The following is a 21092-nucleotide window of genomic DNA, read 5'->3' as shown; positions in this document are numbered from 1 at the left end:
GGTGCCATGCTGCCGCCATTCTATTTAATGTTTTTCGTATCTGGGGCACAAGTGCACTTCGGCAGCTTTACTACCTAGGTACATGTGCGCATTGGTTTATCATGTTTAACGTCCCAAAGCCACTCCGGCTATGACGGACGCCGCAGTGGAGGGCTCCGAATAATTTCAACCACTTGTGGTTCTTTAAAATGCACTGACATCGCACAGTACGCGGACCTCTAGCATTTCGCCTCGATCGAAATGCGACGGCCGGGGACCAAACGGCGTCTTTCGGGTCAGCAATCGGGCACCGTAACCACTGAGCCATCGCGGCGGCATGTGAGCATTCGTATCGGTATCGCAGAGCAGAATAGCAGAAAAGTTAGCCATTTCCGTGCATGCATGTAGGAAGTTTCGGCCACACTCTAAAAGCATTTACGAATTAACGGAGGCCAATTATGGATTGCAATCTTGTGCCCAACACTACAGGTTTCATTTTGTTAGAAGTGTGGTAAATTCGTGGGCATTTAAGTTAGTCCCATTTCAGTCGACCTAGGATTCTTGCACTAAATGACTTTTGAGAATGTACAGTTATTTGTGAATGCATATTGAAAAGCAGAAACAAGGCATATGACGCAGAAAACATGTGCATGTACCCATGCAAAGCTTACCACTTCATCCTCCATCTTGCAGCAATAAAAGTGCCATTGCGAAATGCAAAAACGCCCGTGTGATTGTGTTGTAGGACACGTTAGAAAACCCCAGGTGCTCAATATTAATCCGGAACCCTCCACTACGGCAAGCATCATAATCAGAACTGGTTTCGGCACGTCAAACCCCAGAAAGAAGAAAAAAGTGCAATTAAAGTTTTTCTAGTTTTCGGCAGTCCCATTACCTGCCTTGAAGACAACAGTCTGCGTTCATTGCATGTCCTCACTAAGATGCTGCGCTTGTTGCTCCGGAGTTGTGACTGAGGGAAAGTGTTTGTAGCCCAGCGAAAGCGAAAATCGCACGAAATCATCGTCCAGCGGATCGGGCAGCTCTCCGCCTCTAAACATGAGCTTTTGGCGATACCGATCTTTTGCTTCGATGCTAAGCGCTTTAAAGTAGTCGCTCGTCATCTCGACAATATTCACGATGTAGAATCAGCTCATCACAGATTCTACCAAGCAGTGCAAACATCAACACGCCGGCCTCACGTGGCGTATGCCTTCAAACAACATAGCCGGAAGTGCTTCTAGCTCTCCTGCCGGAAGATCCGATGGGGCAACCAATCAGCGGCAAGCGAGGTTTGTTTGTAAACACTGAAACCGTCTATACCCGCATATGCAATGCGGGCATGCGCCACACGTGATTTTATTATTGTTAATCGGGATGTAACTAACGAGCATGTGATGTTATTGATGTGATATGACATAATAGTGATGTTAGTCATCCGTTTTGACACCTGTGCTAAGGCACAACTGGCGGAAAACAGCCACGCAAATGAAGCCGAAATGCTGATGACAATAGGTTTTTTCTACACGCAGACACGATCCTTGGAGAACTAGCCCTCAACAGTTTCGCTGCAAAAACTGGAACTTCTTGATTCCCAGCAAAACATTCTGATGACAAGAATACAGATGCCATACGCCAAGATCAACCAAGCTGAAAGGTAAGCACACGTCAATCCGTTAGGGAAATATCTACAAATATTAGAGCTACGATCATTCTGCTTGATCACGAATCATTAAAATTTTAGATATGGGATTATTTGTGACCTATAGGACATTACATGCTTTGAGGTATCACAAGCTACCACTTTTGAGACTGTTTGGCGCCGCCAACACTCGCGAAAACATTTTCGACGTTATCGGTAGCCTAAAAAGCTAGAAATCTTCTCCAATTGCAATTGCATAATTGCATTGCAATTATGCGAAATTCAAGAATATCAAAAATTCAGTTTTTATGCAAATATTTACGAGCCGATTTCGGCAATGGCAAACATGAGTCGACTAAGCTATGTCGATATAAGAGATCTACGCTCTAAAGAGTTTCTAGTGAAGAAATGACGTTATACCTGTGATTGTTTTCTTGACTCTTTCGGCAAGAAGCAGGAGTTCATTCTTGTCGCCCTTCCTCCTAACTACGATTACGGCTGCGGGCGCCTCTCCATACTCAGGGTGTTCTAGTCCGACCACTGCCACTTCCGCGATGTCCTGCGAATGCTTTAGCAGTAGTAGTCCCTCTAGCTCAGCAGGCACGACCTGGTTGTCCATGCACTTGATCATCTCCTTAATCCGCTGCACAAAGTAGAAACGCCCCTCTTCATCGTAGTAGCCGGCGTCTCCTGAGGCGTGAGCAAAATCAAAAAGGTAAAGAAATAGGCGTGTCCCCACCTGGTGCACTTCATCTTAACTAAACGAGAAGTAAATTAACATATGGAAGTAAAGTAAAGAATGCATTTACGCCATTTATTTGATAGTTTCAGTAACTACGCTTGGAATTTACTTAAGTTATAAACACGCGCTTTTGAGCACCGCCATGGAAAAAAGAAGATGACAAAGAAACTGATGTTACTAGAGAGAGCAATGAAACCGAAAACTCTCAACGGATTCTGATCTAAATTGTCAGAAGAGTGCCAATGGAACTTCACCGATAAACGTTAGGAAATCAACTTGTAGCGCAACTTGAGACCAATAATCAGAAAGAAAACTGAAGCGCAAAAGAAACAAGTACGAGACCAGAACACCTGTACGCGCCATGGCGTTCTGTGTACTCGTCTGGCACTCGTTTTTTTTTTGCGTTTCTGTTTTCTTTCTCGCCCAGGGACATGTTTTACTAAGCAATAATGGGAGTTTGCTTGGGAGACAGTGCAATGAACAATGTGGATGTGTAGCACTTAACTGTGTTCCTCCAAGTGATAACAGGAAGAAGGAGCCTAATCTGCGCCGGCAAACAAATAAATGAACAGGCACAATTGGTATGAAAGTGAGGGAGCGGATGGCTCAGAACCGGCATCAATTTAGCCCTTTGTTTGGCTGTAGGCATAAACTAGGTGCTCCTGCTAATACATTTTGCGTTTCTTCCTGTCTGTAAGAGTCTTCGGCAACGACTCGTTTTTTGTTGTTGTTTTTACGTCGCGAGTTTGGGCTCAGGACGCTGGTTACACTTGCGTTTGCTCTTTTATTATTGTTAGAGGATAGTGGTAAAGGAGACTTATGTGCACCGTACGTTCGAGGTACTTAAGAGTGAGCAACGACTTCCAAGGGAAACGATACTTTCCAGAATAAACTTCGCTTCGAAATGAACCCACACCCCAAGAGAGTAACGTGATCCTACTCACCCGACCGGCACCAGCCTTCACCTTCGAAGAATTCAGTGGTCTCCTTGGGCCGTTTGTAGTACCCACGCATGACAGTCGGAATGCGGAAACAAATCTCTCCCGTCTGGTTGGGACCGAGCTTCTGGCGGGACCCGTGGTTTACTACCTGCGTAAGAGCGAAGCCGAAATATATCTGCATGCTGCACAGTACACAAAGGACACCTCTGCAACTTGAAAATGTGAGCACCAAACTTACACCTATTTAACCACTAAGACTGCTCATCATGCCGCGGATGAATTTATACTAATAATCCTAAATTTTCAAAGACAGTGCATTGGCAATATATTTTCTTTCTCGCAAATATAATTAACATCGATGGATATAACAAAATCCAGCCACAGAACAAACAGGTAAATAAGATTCATATTTGTTTATTATATACTACTAATCGCAATTGTAGAACTGAGGGGAAAATTCTTCAAGGCATATGCGCATAATATCAGCTGTTTGATAATATCCGTACTCAAAAAACATTTTTTTCTGCATTGTGCGAAGCAGGCTTTCCAGTAAAAGAATGCATCTAATGGCGCTACGTTTTACACAAGTCTCAATACTGAATATCTCAAAATAGGCAGTAATCTCAAGACTTTATGTGTGCAGTTCTCTTCGCTGACCACCTTTATTACCAAAACTGGAATTTTCCCCCAAGAAATACAAGGGCGATTCCTGGGCCGCATCAGATAGCTTTAATCGTGTACCCCACCACAGTCTCACTTTAAAGCTAGATATGCTTTCTTTTATTTCGTTAAGAGTTAAATGGTTTCTTTCATTTCGACAACAGTTCTCTTCTGTAAATAATTACGACACACCGTGTTCTCACGTGTCAGTTTGTGTTACTCAGGGCAGTGGGCTTGGTCCTTTGCTTTTACAATCTTCAATAATGGTTTGCCGTGATGTGTTTTGTCCAAAAATTTGGCTTCTCACTGACGACTGCGTAGTTCACCGCAGTATCTACACTGAACCTGACCGCAAAGCTTTGCAAAGGGACTAGCATGCCCTCAACTCATGGTGTCCATCCTTCTTAATGACACATAACCTAACATCAATGCCATTTCATTTTCTAATCGGTCTTTCTTGATAACTACATCACATTCTTTAAATGACAGCCTCATTCACTACACAAACACGTACAGATAGATACCTTGGAACTCATGCTCATTGGGCTGCTTAAGCGTGCCGAGTGAGTTGCGTGTTGTATGTTGTAGTTGGTGATAGTTCGTGCCAGTGTCCTGCGCAGCACAATATTGATTTTAGGGGAAAACAGCGCTCTTGTTCCTCGGTAGGAGGAGGACGAATAAACTTTTATTGTGGAACCAGCACTTTATGATGGCCGGGCCTAAGCCTCCCATGAGGGGACGTCGAGGGCTTGCCTCGCCGCCGCCTCACGGGCGTGCTGGGTCGCCCAGGTTTGGTCGTCGAGGGCGGAGCTCCGCAGAACCTCACGCAACCTCGGCGAGAGGGTCGTGTTGTTAATTTGTGTGTACTGTGCTGGGCACTCCCACAGCATATGCGGAAGCGAAGCCGGGTGAGTGTCACAGCACCGGCAGTTGGGGGTACTGTAAACTTCAGGGAATATAAGGTGGAGGCTTGTTCCTCTGTAACATAATTTTTTTTTCTAAATTCATTCGTACCGTGCGCAAAATACCGCCATGAATGGAACTCGTTGAATCTTCAAAAAGTAGAGTGAAATCGCACCACATCGTACGCAACTTCAGGTTATGTTGTGTATGTGTGTTTAGATAGTAGTTGTGTGCACATTCATTTATGCTTTTATATTGCTCTCGCCAGTAATATGCATTGTATTGTATATTGATATTGTATTGTAGACATACTGTAGTCACCTTGCCGTCTTTGTTGCTCTTCGTTTTTACAGCGAAGTTTAATTTTTGTGTCCGTCAACAAATCTGCGTGCACAAAAACTCAGCACCCGAATTCGATGCAACATCGCTTCACTCTATGCAAAAACCTATACGTCACATACCTTGGATATGCAGTTTTAGTAGATAAGTTATCAGTAGGCACGATTTTGAAGATAAGTAGACTCTCAGGTAGTACTAAAGGTTTCTCAAAGATTTGCCGATGCGACCCGCGTCGGCCATGTGCACCCACGCTTCACGCTCTTTTTTTTCGTCGTTCCAAGCGCTTGCGTGCCTAGCTTCCTTCCGCTCTCCCGGCGTGGCGGTCCCAACGCGCGTGTCTAGTTTCCTCCGGCTCCCCGAGGCGGTGGTAGTCTTCTGCGCGAATGTATGCCACCGATAAAGACCGCCAATCAAAATAAAAGTGTGTGTGCGTGTGTCTTCGGGATGACCGCCGTCACCGCTCAAGGGAAATAAAATTTGCCCATACCTTTGATCTAAATTCTGTCGCCTCTATGTCGTGTAAGAAACTGCTTCGCTGGTAATCCACCTTCACAGCAGTGGAATGCCGGGTGAATTTTTCTACTAGTGAACCATTTATTCAACGTGTGTCTCCCCTACATATTACCTTCCTATGAGAGTCTTTAGGGTACTGAGAAGAAATAAAATATTGTACTGGAACACTCACTCCAACTTGGTTTAAAGTACACCCCATGGGCATTTAACGTGTAGACAGTCGGGGTACTTTTCGTCCTAATAAATATATACTGGCTGTAGTCGCATTCTACCAATTCAATGTGTTAGAGCTTATGTTTTTGAAGTTGTACCAAACTTGGCAGTTTGGTACCGAGTAGTGCATCCGAGTATCAGAGCGTGTGGTTTTTGCGCAGACCTGTAAAAAGACGCAGATGCAGATATGCTCGGCCAACACTGGTCGGTCACGGACACCGCTTGTGGCACTTCGCAATGGATCCTACATCCCTTGAAGTTTTTCCCTTTCGCTGGACTGCGCGAGTACCCCGCTCTCTGCTCTTCCTATTTGAATCATTAGGTACTGAACTTACACCGCGACCGCACTAGTAATGTGCCAATGGTGTCCTAGTTGCTATGTGAAACAATTTGGAGCGTTCAATAAAAGAAAGCATTGGCTCGAACTCCGAAATATTATTCGCCAGTTGCAACGTATCCTTTCCTTCATTCCTCTTCTGCATGTGTTAATGTCTGCAAATCCTTGAACTGTACCGTGCTTACCGTACAGTAAGATGTTATCGACATTTTCCGTGCTTGCTAGGGCCGTCTTGCCGTCCGAAAGTTTTTCGATGAAATGTCGGGTATTTTTGCCTGCCATGCGATTTCTTTTATGATGTCGGAAGTAAATATTGGCACAGTCAGAAAACGCGCAAAATATGGCAAATATTTCTTACCAAAAATACGAATATGCTGCTCAGCCAATTGTGAGGACAGTACATATTTTTGGTTGATCGACTTCAGAATTACCAGGACAATACGCGAAGATGATACTCACGTATAACTTTTTGCAATCATGAGTGACGCTTAATCTATAGATACACAAGTTGTGTGACTATTGGGAGAAGTTTACATTTGGGCGATAACTGCAAGTGCTTCACAGACACCTGCGTAATCTAGCTTGACATCTCTTGTTTTGCGTTGTCGTATCGCCACGCTCTATCCTTATGACAAATTCTCTTGCAGCTCGCTAAACCGCCCACCTTACGTAATTCCATCATCTTCACGATTGCCGCCACGCGTTAGCCATAAACTGCAACTGGCTCCTCCTGGCACACGAACTGCTGCATTTCAAGCCTAATTTTGTCCTCGGGCTGCCAGAGACTGGAACGACCTACCCCGAAATGCTGCTGCAATCACATTTCATTCAGAATATCTACAAACTATTCAAACTTGCATTTCAGCGTAACACCTGTCTTTGCTTGTATATACATGTTATTGACACCTTATTTAATACCTCCACCGGGGTCATTAAAGTAATAAAATGAAATGAGATGTGATGTCATCGGGCGTTCTCTGTGAATTATTTTCCGAGTTTATTTAGTTTTATTTGTAACAGCGAAGCTGTTTAAGCCGGAGGTTGGTCCGTATAGCGTGGACGAGAAACTGCGCCTGGTGGTGACGTCACCGCGCGTTACCTAGATACCACTTGGCACAATTACGCCTCGCTTCGCCGCCGCTACGCACTCCCGCGCCCAGCTGCTACGACCGCGCATCTGCTCCACCTAGCCCCGATGTCACTTCGCGTCGCCCAGCATCCACATGCGCTTCTCTTTTCCTCGACGTCTCAACGCTTCGCCAGGCCGCGTCTTGGCGTCTTCAAGCTTCTCGTGCGGCCAAGCGAGAATCTGCGCGTCGGCGGCGAGCCGATCCGGAATACCGTGCCGAAGCTGCAGCCGAGAAGGGGCGTCGTTGAGTCGAAGATCCTGAGTTTCGAGAATGAGAGCGGGGGAGTCTACTTTCAGTATCCCGCGTCGTCGGGATAGCCACCCTGGCTGTTGCTTGGTTTATCACAAGCTCTGCTGTTTGCTCCAGCCTTGCACCACTAGTGCAAGCTGCCCTCAATTTTATAGTGTAAGTGCAAATTTTGTGCATATGTGGCACCCCCGTCCCCTTCACTTTAATGCCGATAAGGCGCTGTGAGTACGAAATAAATAAATAAATAAATAAATAAATAAATAAATAAATAAATAAATAAATGAGCGATCATACCTTGATCTCGGTCATGCAGGTTGGATATCCGAGGTCTATGCCCCTGGCACCGCGCATGCTGGGCGAACAGACGAGGCCGACACTCTCGGACATGCCGTACAAGTTCATGAGGCACTCGAGGTTACCGAATGTCTTGAAGGCAGAGTCATATGTGGCCTGGGCCAGGATGCCGCCACTGACGCCCAATCGTCGGATGCTGGTGAGCTGCTGACCGTTGCGAAGCATCTCCACGCAGAACACGTGCAGGAAAGACGTGAAGAAGAAAGCGGCGGTCACCTGCGCGAAAGAGGGCCACGAAAACCGGCAATAGGCTCGGCACTTCAGATTAGCAGCAGGCGTTAGCAGGGTGCCGCGCACTTGGCAAATGCCAAAGCAAGATAGCCTTATGAGCGAACTTTCTCGACGAACTTCACGCGTCAAGTAACGACGCGGCGACACGACGCAGGATGTTTGCTGTGTTGCAATACATGCGGCGAACGCCGCCGCGCGTTGGCCGCCGTGTTGGCGGCGGTCCCGGCCGCCCGCTTCGAACTGAATTTGGCGTTGTCCTTGTAGAATTCACTTAGTTGGAAGCAAATGACTGCGTAAACGGCTTTCGCTTAGTCTCAGGCCGCTTCGACGACAGAGTATTATGGATAACCTTGAGTAGTTTTCGAGATCGCTTCTCGTTTCGAACGCGTCTAAGCCTAGCGAAAGAAATATCCGATGCCAACGCCATCTATCGGGAAGTCGGGAGATAGGCATGACGACAGCATGTGGCCTCTGAGATCAGAAGATTTCTGTTGAAGGTTGTTGTAGAGAGCTTGCACTGCTTGTCTGTTTCCTCGCAGATCAGCGGATATGGGATGTACAAATACAACGCGATTCCTGAGAGATCATACTAGGAACTACTCAATCGGTGCAGAGACATGCAGACACGGCAACACCAACGCGATTGCAGACGACGCGAAAAGGCGCGCGCGCGCGAAACACCAGCATGCATTGCGACCGGAACTAGTGCCTCCTGATTGGCTGTCGTCCACCGCTGCGCGCTAGACGCTTCCGGCGGCGGCGTTCGCCCGACGAAAATGTTTGGACAGGCAGATCGGCTGCGGACGGCAAATTTCTTGACGCCGGCCGTCGGACGTTCGCCGCCCGACGAAGTTCTTCGCTCGGACGCCGGTTATTCGCTCCATGTATTCCGGCCTTAACGCGCACCGACAGTGAACGCTTCGGTGGTCTCAGTACTACGACGCCTCGATGCCAGCATTCGAAGGGACGCTGGCATCAAGAAGCACTACCAACGCCACCTAGGTGGCGTTCACCGTACTCAGCACAGCGGAGCGTGGCCTCCGCAATTAGCTCTGAAAATGTTTCTGAAGTTGATCGCGGAGGCTGCAATTACGACGCGCTGTACGCGCTGATTTGACTCGGTGACGATTCAGTTACGTGCTTTGTCTTGCGCGTTGTATTAGTGTGTCAGTTACGTGCTTCGTCTTTCGCGTTGTGCTAGCGTGTGCAGCGTAGTGCAGCTTCCATATGCACGACGGTTGCTCATGGTCATCGACGTTGGTAGTCGTGATGGAGGAGACGTGCCACCAGGCGTCAGCGTGGGTGCATCAACGCCTAAGGGCGCTTTAGCCACAAAACACCAATAGACATTATATATCAATGTGCAATAAACATTACACTACTTCTGTGAAGACACGTTTCACTTTCGTGTTCTATACCGATTCCTATATAAGAGGGATCAACCACATTTTTTAAAAATTACTTAGATAACGGCCTGTCGGAGGATGTTAAAAGCTGTGATCACACGCACATTGCTCAAGTATGCTAGGCTATCTCAAAGTATTTATTCTGTCTCGTTAGAGGGCCATGCCAACCAAAAATCTCGAAAGTCGATTGCTGCCTACATGTTTAAACGCATTAAAAAGTCGATCAAATTTGTAAACATTCTCTTTATATATAGGCTAGATTACCTAGTCTGATATCTTACAGATGTGCAAACTCTGTTCCACAAAACACATTACAACACTCGCTGTATCGACCGCACAAATGAGGCCAGTCGAACTATCCTAATGTTGTCTGCCGGAATTCCTAAATTTATATTTGGATTTACCCCCCACTCCATCAAGCATGCTGTAAACATTTGCATGAGGTTCCGTTACTGAAATTTTCTAACGGCTGTACCTTCTCTGCCTTATACCTTACACGCAGTAACTGTATATATACAGGGTGTCCCAAAGTAATTATGCGAGCGTGAAAGAAGCCCGCGAATACACGCAAAGTGACTCGAGCTGCCAGTCATGCGGCAACTTTGCGTGTATTCGCGAGCGTCTGTCACGCTCAGGAAAACGCTCTTATGTAGCACGTATTGATCAACAGAAAGCTGTATCGGGATTTTTTTTCATTTTGCTCTACAATTTTCTCATTTGCACTTATCTAATTAACATATTTGAGAAGTTGGTTATTTATTAGGACCAATTATGTGAGTAGGCGAATGCAAAAAATAATCTGAGTTTCTCCAAGCGACGGCAAAAAAAATATTATTTTGGGTCTGGCCAGCTACGTGGCATTTCCATATTTATAGTTATGATAGTTGGTAAGCGCTGTATATCTTTCACGAAACGGCGCGACGGCATCACAGTGGTTGTAGCGTTTGTCATGGACGGTGTAAAAACAATCTAGCGTGCACAATCGCCGACGAGTGCGACCGCATAGTGTTTGCCGCGGTGATGGTGATGATTATTAAAGCGAAGCTTTCAATGTCTCACTGATTCCTCCATGAGTGCCGAAAACGCACTGCAGGAAAGCCAACTTATGCAATGGAACTATCTGGACACACAACAGAACAACGGCGCACGACATACGTATCGTAGAACACTACAGTTTACATTCGTAGTTCTACCGATAAGAACAATGGGAACTGCAACTCCACGTTACCCAGACGAACTGCATATGTCTGCATTGCATTAAGCTCGTCACGCAATGCATTCCCGGCCGTCACCATGGTTAGGCCGTGGGTGCAGCGCACGGCAGAAGAAGCTCCCGTGCGCGAACGTAAGCGCGATCGTGATCGTACCCTTAAGGCGGATCCCGTGTATCGGCAACGGCAGAGCCTCTGATCGTCTACCACAGCGATGAAAAGCCAATACTGTGCAATTGTAGAGTCGTTCGAGATAGTGTGAGTGTGGGCGTGTAATCAACGGTTACAGGATATAAAATAAAGGCTATGCAACTTAACGAAATTTGTCTCCATTCAACTTCTACGTTCAAAAAATACAATCCTAAACAGGCAATCAAATCACATGTGCATCGCATCGTGTCGCTCAGAATTTTTTGGGGTTGGTGCTTGGTCCTTGGCTTTTGACTTTAACTTTGATTCCGTTTGCATGGGAGAAAGCTTCGCGTTTAACCATTTTGATTTAAGAAATGGGCTTTGATTTTTTTATTCGTAGGTGCTTTGAAGCGGTGGCTGTGACAAATAGTCACAAGCCTGCTTGATTTATTCAGGTATGCTATACGTTTTTCATTCTAGCATTTTGGTATACACCTCATTAAATCTCCTTAACCTTTTTTTCCCTTCAAACCTTACCTAGCTACCTAGCACCGCTACTTAGGCCTATAACAGATCCGGTCGTATCAATCTCTCCCTTGCATTTTTTGCACCAATACTCTAAATGTCTCTTGCCTATCTCGACTGCTGACCGGTTGATGCTTAGGTCTACTGTAAATCCAAGCACTCCACGAAGGTGTACGTTATCTGCGCGTCTGACTTGTTGAATCCCTTCGGATTCTATTAGGATTTGCCGAGAGGTCTTTCGTTCTTCGCTGCAGCATTCAGAAGCCTCATCTAGTTCCGAATATTTGCTGCGGTATTTTTTTGTCCTTAGGCGACCGGCTCGATGCCCAAATAGCCAGGCACTCATCTTTGCGTTATTATACTAATTTCGCCTTCTAATTTCGGTTTTCTCATTCTTGTAAATTTCCATAGTCTCTGTTGTTTACATCGTTTGCATCCAATTCTCTTTCTCTGTTTCTCTCACTTTCTGATGAATCCTGGTACTCTATTTACACTTTCAATTACCCTGTACTTGGCTGCCAACTTTCTTGACCTCTACCTCCATTCTGCGGCCACGCTTTTCAGGTACAGATACTTCTGCACTTCAGCCACCCATTTATTTTCATTCATGTGACGAAGTCTCTCTTCAAAACTAATATTGATCTGCGCTCTCTGACTTGAAAAGAGGCGGAACCAATGTCACCCTGCACTGCTTCATTTGCGGCTTTACCGTGGGTTCCCAAAGCCAACCAATCTTTGGTTAACTTCCAACCCCGACAATATATCTGATATATGATAAATGCCATAGAATCGCATTTGCGAACGTTAGCGCTCGCACCATTACTCCTTTCCAGATTCCACGCACCACCTCCTATTTATTGTGGGCCCACAGTTTCATAATTGCTATATCCCACTTCACTTTTATTTTCAGCTTATCTTAGTAAGAGCCTGAGCAAGTCTTTCCTTTGTTTGTGTATGCGTCGAGGCAATTATTGTACTTGAAAATAGGTATGACTTGCAGTTGCATTGACACTACGTAATTACTGGCATTTTTTATTAAAGATAATAATTCCCTATTTATCTGTGATAAACCTGAGGCCTAGATTTGTCCCTGCATTGTCACTAATATTCGCAATTGTCTAAATATCTTGCATTGTCCGCTAGTCGGACTATGTGACCGCATACATCAGTATGCAGCAGTGCTGGGCAGTATAGAAAATGCATGTATCTTACATACTCTTTGGACATCTTGTATATGTATCATGATACGTCTGGCAAGACATGTATCAGTATCTGTATTTCTGATACACAAAAGATATAAGAGCCTGCTTAAGATATAAGATCCTGCTATCGCAGCGTCACTGTGCGAAACTATAAACATTGGCGAAGGCAGGCGATGAGGTCTGCGCGTCTCTATTGGTGAAGCAGAGTCACGTGGTGTCGCTCGCGCCGCCTCGACCTGTACGGACAAGGCAAAATCTCCACATAAGTATTTGCGCCATCGTTAAGAGGATTCTTATTGCCGTTCTTGTAATTAGATGGTGACGCACTAGCCGGTCAGTAAGCATAGCAGCGACTCCCATCAATTACAAAACCGACAATCAAAAACCGCTGACAGCGCAGAGTATAGAGAGCTTTCATGTTAAGCAGCTAAAGCAACCCCAATAAATTGTTTCGGAATGAAAATATTGTCACGCATTGCCTGATGCATTGACATGTCCAAGGACGGTAAGCTCACGATGTCCGAAGTTACATTTCTTTGGGTTGAGCTGAAGACCGGGCTTGCCAAAAACGGCAAGTGCAGCTGAAAGGCGCTCAAGGTGTGTGCTGAATGTGGGCGAGAACGCAATAACATCATCTAGGTAGCAGAGACAAGTCGACCACTTGAATCCTTCGAGTAATGAGTCCATCATACGCTCAATGGTTGCCGGAGCGTTGCATAGCCAAAAAGGCATTACCTTGAAGTGGTAAAGGCAATCGAGCGTTAACAAAATGGTATTTTCATGATCGACATCATCCGCAGTGATTTGCCAATATGCGGACCGTGGGTCGATAGATGAAAAATAATGTGCCCCGTATAGGCAATCAAGGACGTCATCTATACGAGGTAGTAGGTAGACGCCCTTCTTCGTGATGCGGTTGAGGTGCCGGAAGTCGACGGAGAATCTCCTAGTGCCGTCCTTCTTTTTGACCAGCACGACAGGTGACGCCCATCGACTTGACGATGGCTCAATGATGTATTTCGTGAGCATCTTGTCTACTTCCGTTTCGATTACTTGGCGCTCCGAAGCTGAAACTCGGTGGGGTCGCCGATGGATGGGAGGATTATTGTTTGTATGTATACGGTGTTTGACAAGTGACGTGTGGCCTAAGGGTCGGTTGTTCAAGTAGAATATGTCCTTGCACAAAAGCAATAGACTGCAAAGCTGTTCAGCCTCCGCATGTGTGAGATTCGGGGCGATCATGTAACTAATGTCGTTGCCAGTACAAGTGGCAGACCGGAAAGGCTCACAGGAAGCATCGACGGGAAAAGACTCAACGCAGCGAATTTATAAATCAGTGATAGGATAGAATTTGCTGAACTGTCCAAACTGATCAACAAGAAGAAACTAAGGGATATCCGAAATTATAACGTGGAAAAGATGGAGGAAGCAGTAAAACATGGACGCAACATGAAATCAGTGAGAAGAAAACTTGGCACAGGACAAGGCAAAATGTATCTTAGACGCGTGAATTGCTGGGCTAGTTGGTTCATGTTCTAAAGCGAAAAAAAAAAAAACCAGCGAAAAGCCAAGACGCAGGACCAGAGGGAGGCAAACACACACACACACAGTCGCCGGACTTACAACTGATTTATTTGAAGCATCCACCTACTTTTAAACACCGCTTTTCTTGCTCAAGCGCACGTGCAGCAGAAGCCAATCAGCCACATGAAATAATTCACACTAACCCCGATAAAATCGACACTCTTTCTCCTTGACAATAACGGAAGGGTCGCTTACGCAAACCCGCTCGTTCTTTTTGATAAAGAATGCTTCCAGCAGTTCGCGCTCATGCTTAGACTTCCCCCTGCCGATGACGCTAGTACTGTGAAACAAAGGCGAGCAACGGTCACAAGCCCTCACATGCAATGCCAAGTTGCTCCCTGTACCCGATCGGCGACTGTGTGTGTGTTTGCCTCCCTCTGGTCCTGCGTCTTGGTTTTTCGCTGGTTTTGTTTTTCGCTTTATAAGGTAAAATCTGTGCTCTGAAACATAAGCAGGGTCATATCATCAGCCATGTCGATGACATAGTAAAAGCAGCGGAAGAATTCTATACTGACCTGTACAGTTCCCAGAGCAGCCAAGCTACTTTCATTCCAAGTAGTGATGAACAGGATACAGAGGCTCCTTCTATAACTAGTGATGAACTTAGGAGGACCTTGAAAGACATGACCAGGAAAAAGCTGCTGGAGAAGATAGAATAACAGTCGATTTGATCGAATATGGAGGAGATATCGTGCTTGAAAAGCTTGGGGCTGTTTATACGCAATGCCTCATGACTTCAAATATACCAGAAAGCTGGAAGAACACCAACATTATACTCATCCATAAGAAGAGAGAATTGAAGATTTATGGACCCATTAGCTTGCTTTCAGTATTGTATAAAATATTCACCAAGATCATTTTTAATAGAGTCAAGTGTAACACTTGACTTCAGCCAACCAAGAGAACGGACTGGCTTCAGGAAGGGATATTCTACGATGAATCATATCTTTGTCATAAAGCATGTATCGAGAAATCTGCGGAGTACAATCAACCTCTCTATATGGCTTTTATAGATTATAAAAAAAGCATTTGAATCAGTAGAGATACCAGCAGTCATAGGGACATTGCGCAATCACGGAGTACAGGAGGTATACGTTAATATCTTGACAAATATCTACAAGGATTGCACAGCAACCTTGGTTCTCTAAGTAGTCATGCAATAAAGTAGTCATGCAAGGAGACGCAATCTCTCCAATGCTATTCACTGCATGCATAGAAGAAGCATTCAAGCTCTTAGACTGGGAAGTCTTAGGAGTGAGGATCAACGGCGAATATCTCAGCAATCTTCGGCTTGCAGATGACATTGTCCTATTCAGCAACAGTGGCGACTAATTACAGCAAATGATTGAGTACCTTAACTCAGAAAGTGTAAGAGTGGGGTTGAATTTTTATATGCAGAAGACAAACATAATGTTCAATAGCCTGGCAAGGGAACAAGAATTCAGGATCGCCAGTCAGCCTCTAGAGTCTCTAAGGGAGTACGTTTATCTAGGTCAATTACTCACAGGGGACCTTGATCATGAGAAAGAAATTTACAGAAGAATAAAATTGGTTTGGAGTGCAAACGGCAGGAACTACCAAATCCTGACTGGGAGCTTACCCGTGTCGTTGAAAAGAAAAGTGTACTATCATTGCATTCTACCGGTCGTAACAGATGGGGCAGTAACTTGGAGGTTAACAAAGAAGCTCGAGAACAAGTTAAGGACCGCACAAAGAGCGATGGAACGAAAAATTTTATAAGACTAACGTTAAGAAACAGGAAGAGAGCGGTGTGGGTCAGAGAACAAACGGGGATAGCGATATTCTAGTTCATTTTAAGCGGGAAAAATGGAGCTGGGCAGGCCGTGCAATGCGTAGGATGGATAACTGGTGGATCATTAAAATTACAGAATGGATACCAAGAGAAGGAAAGCGCAGTCGAGGACGGCAGAAAACTAGGTTGGGTGATGAAGTTGGGATATTTGCAGGCGCAAGTTGGAATCAGCTAGCGCAAGGCAGGGGTTGGAGATCACAGGGAGAGGCCTTCATCCTGCATTGGACATAAATATAGGCTGATGATGATGATGAGTATCAATATCAAGTGCTGTCACGCATCGTTTTCAAGTGTGCGTATAATCGCTTTATAACGTTGCTCCTGATTTATCTTCTCGAAACGATTGATACAGATCGCCTTTGACGAAGATAAACGGTCCCTGATGGCAGTACAAGGAAAGGGTTGCTAAAACAGAGTTATCCGGGTCACCATCGCGTTGTTTTAAGCAGTAATAAACAACAGCACACGAGAAAGTGTATATTATTATTCAACATCGACAGGTCAATAGTTCTGTTTTGCAGTGGTTTTCTCACTACCTTGTTATTTTTGAGACAGTAGCCCGTATGCTGACGCTCTTCGAACCACATTTTGCTCAGTTCTGCATATTTCTTAGCATGCCCTCGCTTTTCTTGCATTTAGGCGATTCGATGATACCTCGAAGCTGCTCACCTTTGTGATATCATAAAATCCACCTGGTGAGAGTGAACTTGTCGCGCTTTATCCGGTGAAGCTGCAGATAGCGCGGCGCTTACTGTCGCTCTTTCCGCTTGGTATCGCGAAAAGCGCTTTCCCTGACTGCCACCGGTTGCTACACCCAAAAGCGCGGAACCCGTGCATTTCCTTTCGTCTTGCTTCAAGTCTACGAAAGTTACATATGGCCTAATTACACAAAATGCAAAATCCGACCTCATAAATAGCTCATAAGGCGCGGCGTTTGTGAGCGATGCCTTTGTCTGCGTGTCCGCTGCGGCGCGGCGTGAACCATCTACGGCGGAAAGTGATCACGAGACGGCAACTGACCAATCGGCGGCGCGGCGGCGAAGAGAAAAGGGCTGCCGGTGCTTTCCAGGTTCCAGTGACTTTACTCAGTTCAACCGAGCGAGGAATCGCTGAGCTAAAGCTCTTCCTTTCGTGCGGCCTTTCGCTGCCCTCTCCGCTCGCCCACTCGTTCCGCTGGCCCGTAAACCCGCTGAGCAGTAAATCTCTATTGTCGAATGGCTCCGTGTCGGACCTGAAAGTCCCTCCCCCCCGCCCCTTCGCGTCTCCATAGAAAACATCCGCGCATTAGTTTTACGCGCCTTCTTATCGCAGCACCGGCAACGCAGGCTGAGGCCCTTAAGTCTGTACAGTAGACCGTCACCACAATTCCACCCCCCTCCCAGTATCTCTTGTGCTTCTAGATGGCTTACCATTCACGTCTCCGCGGGACGCTGAAGGCAAGTTTAGAAGAAACGTGGGAGGAGGTTTGCTGTGAAGTGCAACATCTGGGAACATGCGCGTAGTGTGTGCTCTGTAAGATGTGTAAGGAGTCGGAGATGGACACGAAATTCAGCATTTATTCCACAGTTTGTTTCTGTGAAGAGAAACTCTTTTTCAAGCTATATACTCAGTAACGTTGCACCTAGTTTTTGGACCTGAATGTTCTAAATCCTTGGATGCTGTGGATGCTCATGTCACACCGATATTACATTTTTATGCGTACAATTGCCGGTATTTATCACAGTGTTTTAAGGCAAGCGTAACGTAGGGCATTTTGCCGCACGACATGCGGGCTGCAAAACATGACAAAAACAACTAAAGCAACTGCTGTCACTATTCAGCTCATTAATTAAATGGGATCTACCAGATAATTCTCAAGTGCCTGTGGAGTTCACTACCCGCTACGAAAAAGAAAGTACGCTGAAATTCGTATTCCGCAAAATTAGGTCACGCGACTTATGATTGCTTAAAGAGATAGAAATTACAGTTGGTAGTACATATTAGAAGTCGAACACTACACCCACTTGTACTTGAGAGTCTCTCAAAAGACATTCAACTGGCTGTCACCTTGTTTTTCTTGACTATGTCGGTAAACTGTGTCGGAGTGAGTCGGGGTGGCGTAAGGATGCAGACCGCTCCGTCCAGGACCATCATCATTGCCCAGAGGAAGCCGGATCCATGAGTGATGGGCGCTGGGAGCAAGACAACGTCGGTCTCGTCGTAGAAGTTGCCAGGTCTGCAACACATAACCGTTGTTTTCGGGCAACATGCTCACGCTACGGATTGTAGGCGTCGTAATGTTTTGTGGGTGTGGTAACGAGTGCACGAGCATGGTTTTTTGGGTAATATGCGAGGCGACAGGTGAATTTTCGCTGTTTTCATTGCACTATTTCTTACAGCGAAGCTGCTGGACTCTTGCTGGTGGGCAGTTTTCATGTCTTATCCGTGAGGAAAAATAATCATCATCAGCAATGTCTCATATGGGAGCAAAAATCAATGGCTGATCCCCCTCGTAATGCACATGCGATAAGCACTCAGCAAACTGAAGCGAACAGTGCATACATTCATTAGAATCAGGCATACAACATACAGAACAGCATCATCATCAGCAGCATCAGAACAGACAGGATACGTTTCAATAAAGACCAAAGCATCCGAACCATCAATAGAGCATTGCATAATCCCCCTCAGCAGTTGTGGCGGTAGATTTAACGCCATAGCGTTAAGGGCCTCGTGTCGCAGAAAATTCGGCGTCGGTGTCGGCTTCGGCGTAAGCATCGGCTTCCGTGACATCTGTGGCGGCGAAATTAATCGCGAACCACCCCGACCACACAGGCCCTCCGCGTAGCGCAAGGGTTTGGCGAGCCAAAATTGAATTTCGCAAAGCAAAATCTGTTAGAAAAATCGTCAAGTACGAATTAACTACAACCCACAGACACGATAGCGTCCGATTGTAATTTGAATATACGAGAAAAAAAAGCCTGATGAGCAGCCAGGGATCTTTGAATGCTATAGCGTTCCACTCTTAAAGGCGAAGCTTAAGCGTCCTCCAATTTTGATGGTGCGCGGCTCAAGCAAGCAACACTCACGCAGCAATTTTGCAACAGATTCGCCAGACATCCACTTTCGCAGGGCCTGGATGACAAGTCAGCTTTTTTCATGTGGAGCCCTCCTCAGCCGAACTGTGTTAATATGCTTCTTTAATAAGTATTTGCATTCACAAGCCAGCTGACGTCATTGACCCCCGATGAGGGCACGCGAATGTTTTATACACTTCCAGTAGAATTTAATAAATACACCTGCACCTATCTACCTCCATTCACACTCATTAAATAACTCTCTCCACTCACACTCAAATAATCTACCTCCACTCACACTCATTAAATAACCAATGACGCGATGCAGCTGCTATCGGTAACGCGTTAACGAGACCAGGCATTATTAGCAGCGTCTACGCCGATTCGCGGTTACGTTTCTAAGCGGACATTTGTTCTGGGGCAGTCACGATTTACGAGAAAGGCAACCGCGTCCGCTTCTCACAGACGTTGACGAAGCGGCATTGTCCTCACGACAGTAAGCTGTAGCATGGCCACGCCAATAAACTTCCGTGATACGCTGCAGACAACCGTCTTACGAACTCGGACCAGGCGCCATGGAAAGCTGATCATTCACTCACGGTGCTCTGCGTTTCTTAGAGCACAACCATTATTAGAATGTCTATTTTCCTTTACCTCTAACCACACCTCGTTCTTTTAACAGCGGAGCTGTTTAAGCTCTTTGTTGCACCGCGTAGCATAGACCAGAAGCTGCGCCTGGCGACGACGTCACCGCGCGTCACCTAGCAACCACTCAGCACAGCTATGACTCGTTTCGCCTTGCTTCGGCAATATTCCTCCGCCGCCGCGCCAGCTGCGAGGACCACGCACCTGCTCCATCTAGCCATGGCATCACTGCGTGTCGCCTAGCAATCACTTGGTATAGCTGCTCCCCCGCTTCACCTAGGCATACCATCGCTTCGCCAAGCTCGTCACGGCGCCCTTCCCAGCTACCGCGCACATGCTTCGCCTAGCCACACCGACACCGCGCGCCCACCGAGGGATCACGTGACTTCACCAGATCTCCGGCTCCCGCCAAAACCTCCTCGCTCCACCGGGTAGGCGGAGCCAAAAACCGTGACGTGTCTACGCGCAAACACGGTTCTTGGGATCTGTGGGCTTTGTATAGCTCTGCCCGGCAAGTGTGCAGGCGGAGCTTAGTTGTGACGCCACCGGGAGATAAAAGCCCGGAGCCGCCACGACGGCGGCAGAACCTTCGTTGACTCTGTGGCGAGTACATGTACCCTTGACATGGGACGACCAAAGAAAATCCGGACATCCGAAGAAGAAGGCGTTCATCTTGAAGCGCGTCGCGCAGCGAAGCGAGAATCTGCGCGTCGGCGGCGAGCCGATCCGCAATACCGTGCCTAGCACAACTTAGCATTTCCTAGCAAAACTTAGCCAAGCTTAGTAAAACCTGGAAGAAGCTAGGTCGATCACCAGCTACGCTGTTTACTACAGCCTTGCACTAATAGTGCAAACTGCCCACATTATTTTTATAACAAAAAAGAAAAACATCAACCAATTGAATATTTTACCTCTCAAAGGGCATCGGCGAGCTGAGCAGCACACCTCTCTCCTCTTTCTTGTCTTCCTCTCACACGGTATTTATCAACATTCTGCGCATCCGAGTGGCCGCTCTGTTATTTTTTCACAAAGAAGTAAAAAAGTCCTTCTAACAGACAGATGTGCTTAAACCAAGTTGTCACGCATAATTACGCGCAAGATAGAGGACATGTCATCTCAGCTTTGGATGGCGCACCAATTAAACCAACACTCCTCATTATCCATGTCCATATTTCGCCTACAATCTGCAATGCTGTTCTGACTTCTGCGGCCGTTCTGTTATGTTAAAATTCATCGGTGAAACATTTTAGAGCGAAGTTCAAAGTGTAACTGGAAGCTCTCGAGAACG

At 46.2% G+C, this 21092-nt stretch overlaps 1 protein-coding gene across 5 annotated transcripts in view; it reads right to left on the bottom strand.

Moving 5' to 3' along the window:
• LOC119450782 (uncharacterized) overlaps positions 1–21092 on the bottom strand; it is a 216050-nt gene that overhangs the window by 134086 nt on the left and 60872 nt on the right. The window contains exons 5-6 of one of the 5 annotated variants that reach the window (XM_049666233.1): positions 18150–18318; positions 7940–8215 (exon numbers count right to left, since the gene is read on the bottom strand). The exons of 3 other annotated variants lie outside the window; for them this stretch is intronic. In XM_049666233.1, the coding sequence (XP_049522190.1) occupies positions 7940–8215; positions 18150–18318 (445 nt within the window). The remainder of the gene's footprint in view (positions 1–7939; positions 8216–18149; positions 18319–21092) is intronic. One more of the 5 variants, XM_049666232.1, reaches the window with a different exon arrangement.

Source organism: Dermacentor silvarum, chromosome 4 (assembly GCF_013339745.2).
Source record: "Dermacentor silvarum isolate Dsil-2018 chromosome 4, BIME_Dsil_1.4, whole genome shotgun sequence".
Lineage (NCBI taxonomy): Eukaryota > Metazoa > Arthropoda > Arachnida > Ixodida > Ixodidae > Dermacentor > Dermacentor silvarum.
This window is presented reverse-complemented; position numbering and strand designations above follow the sequence as displayed.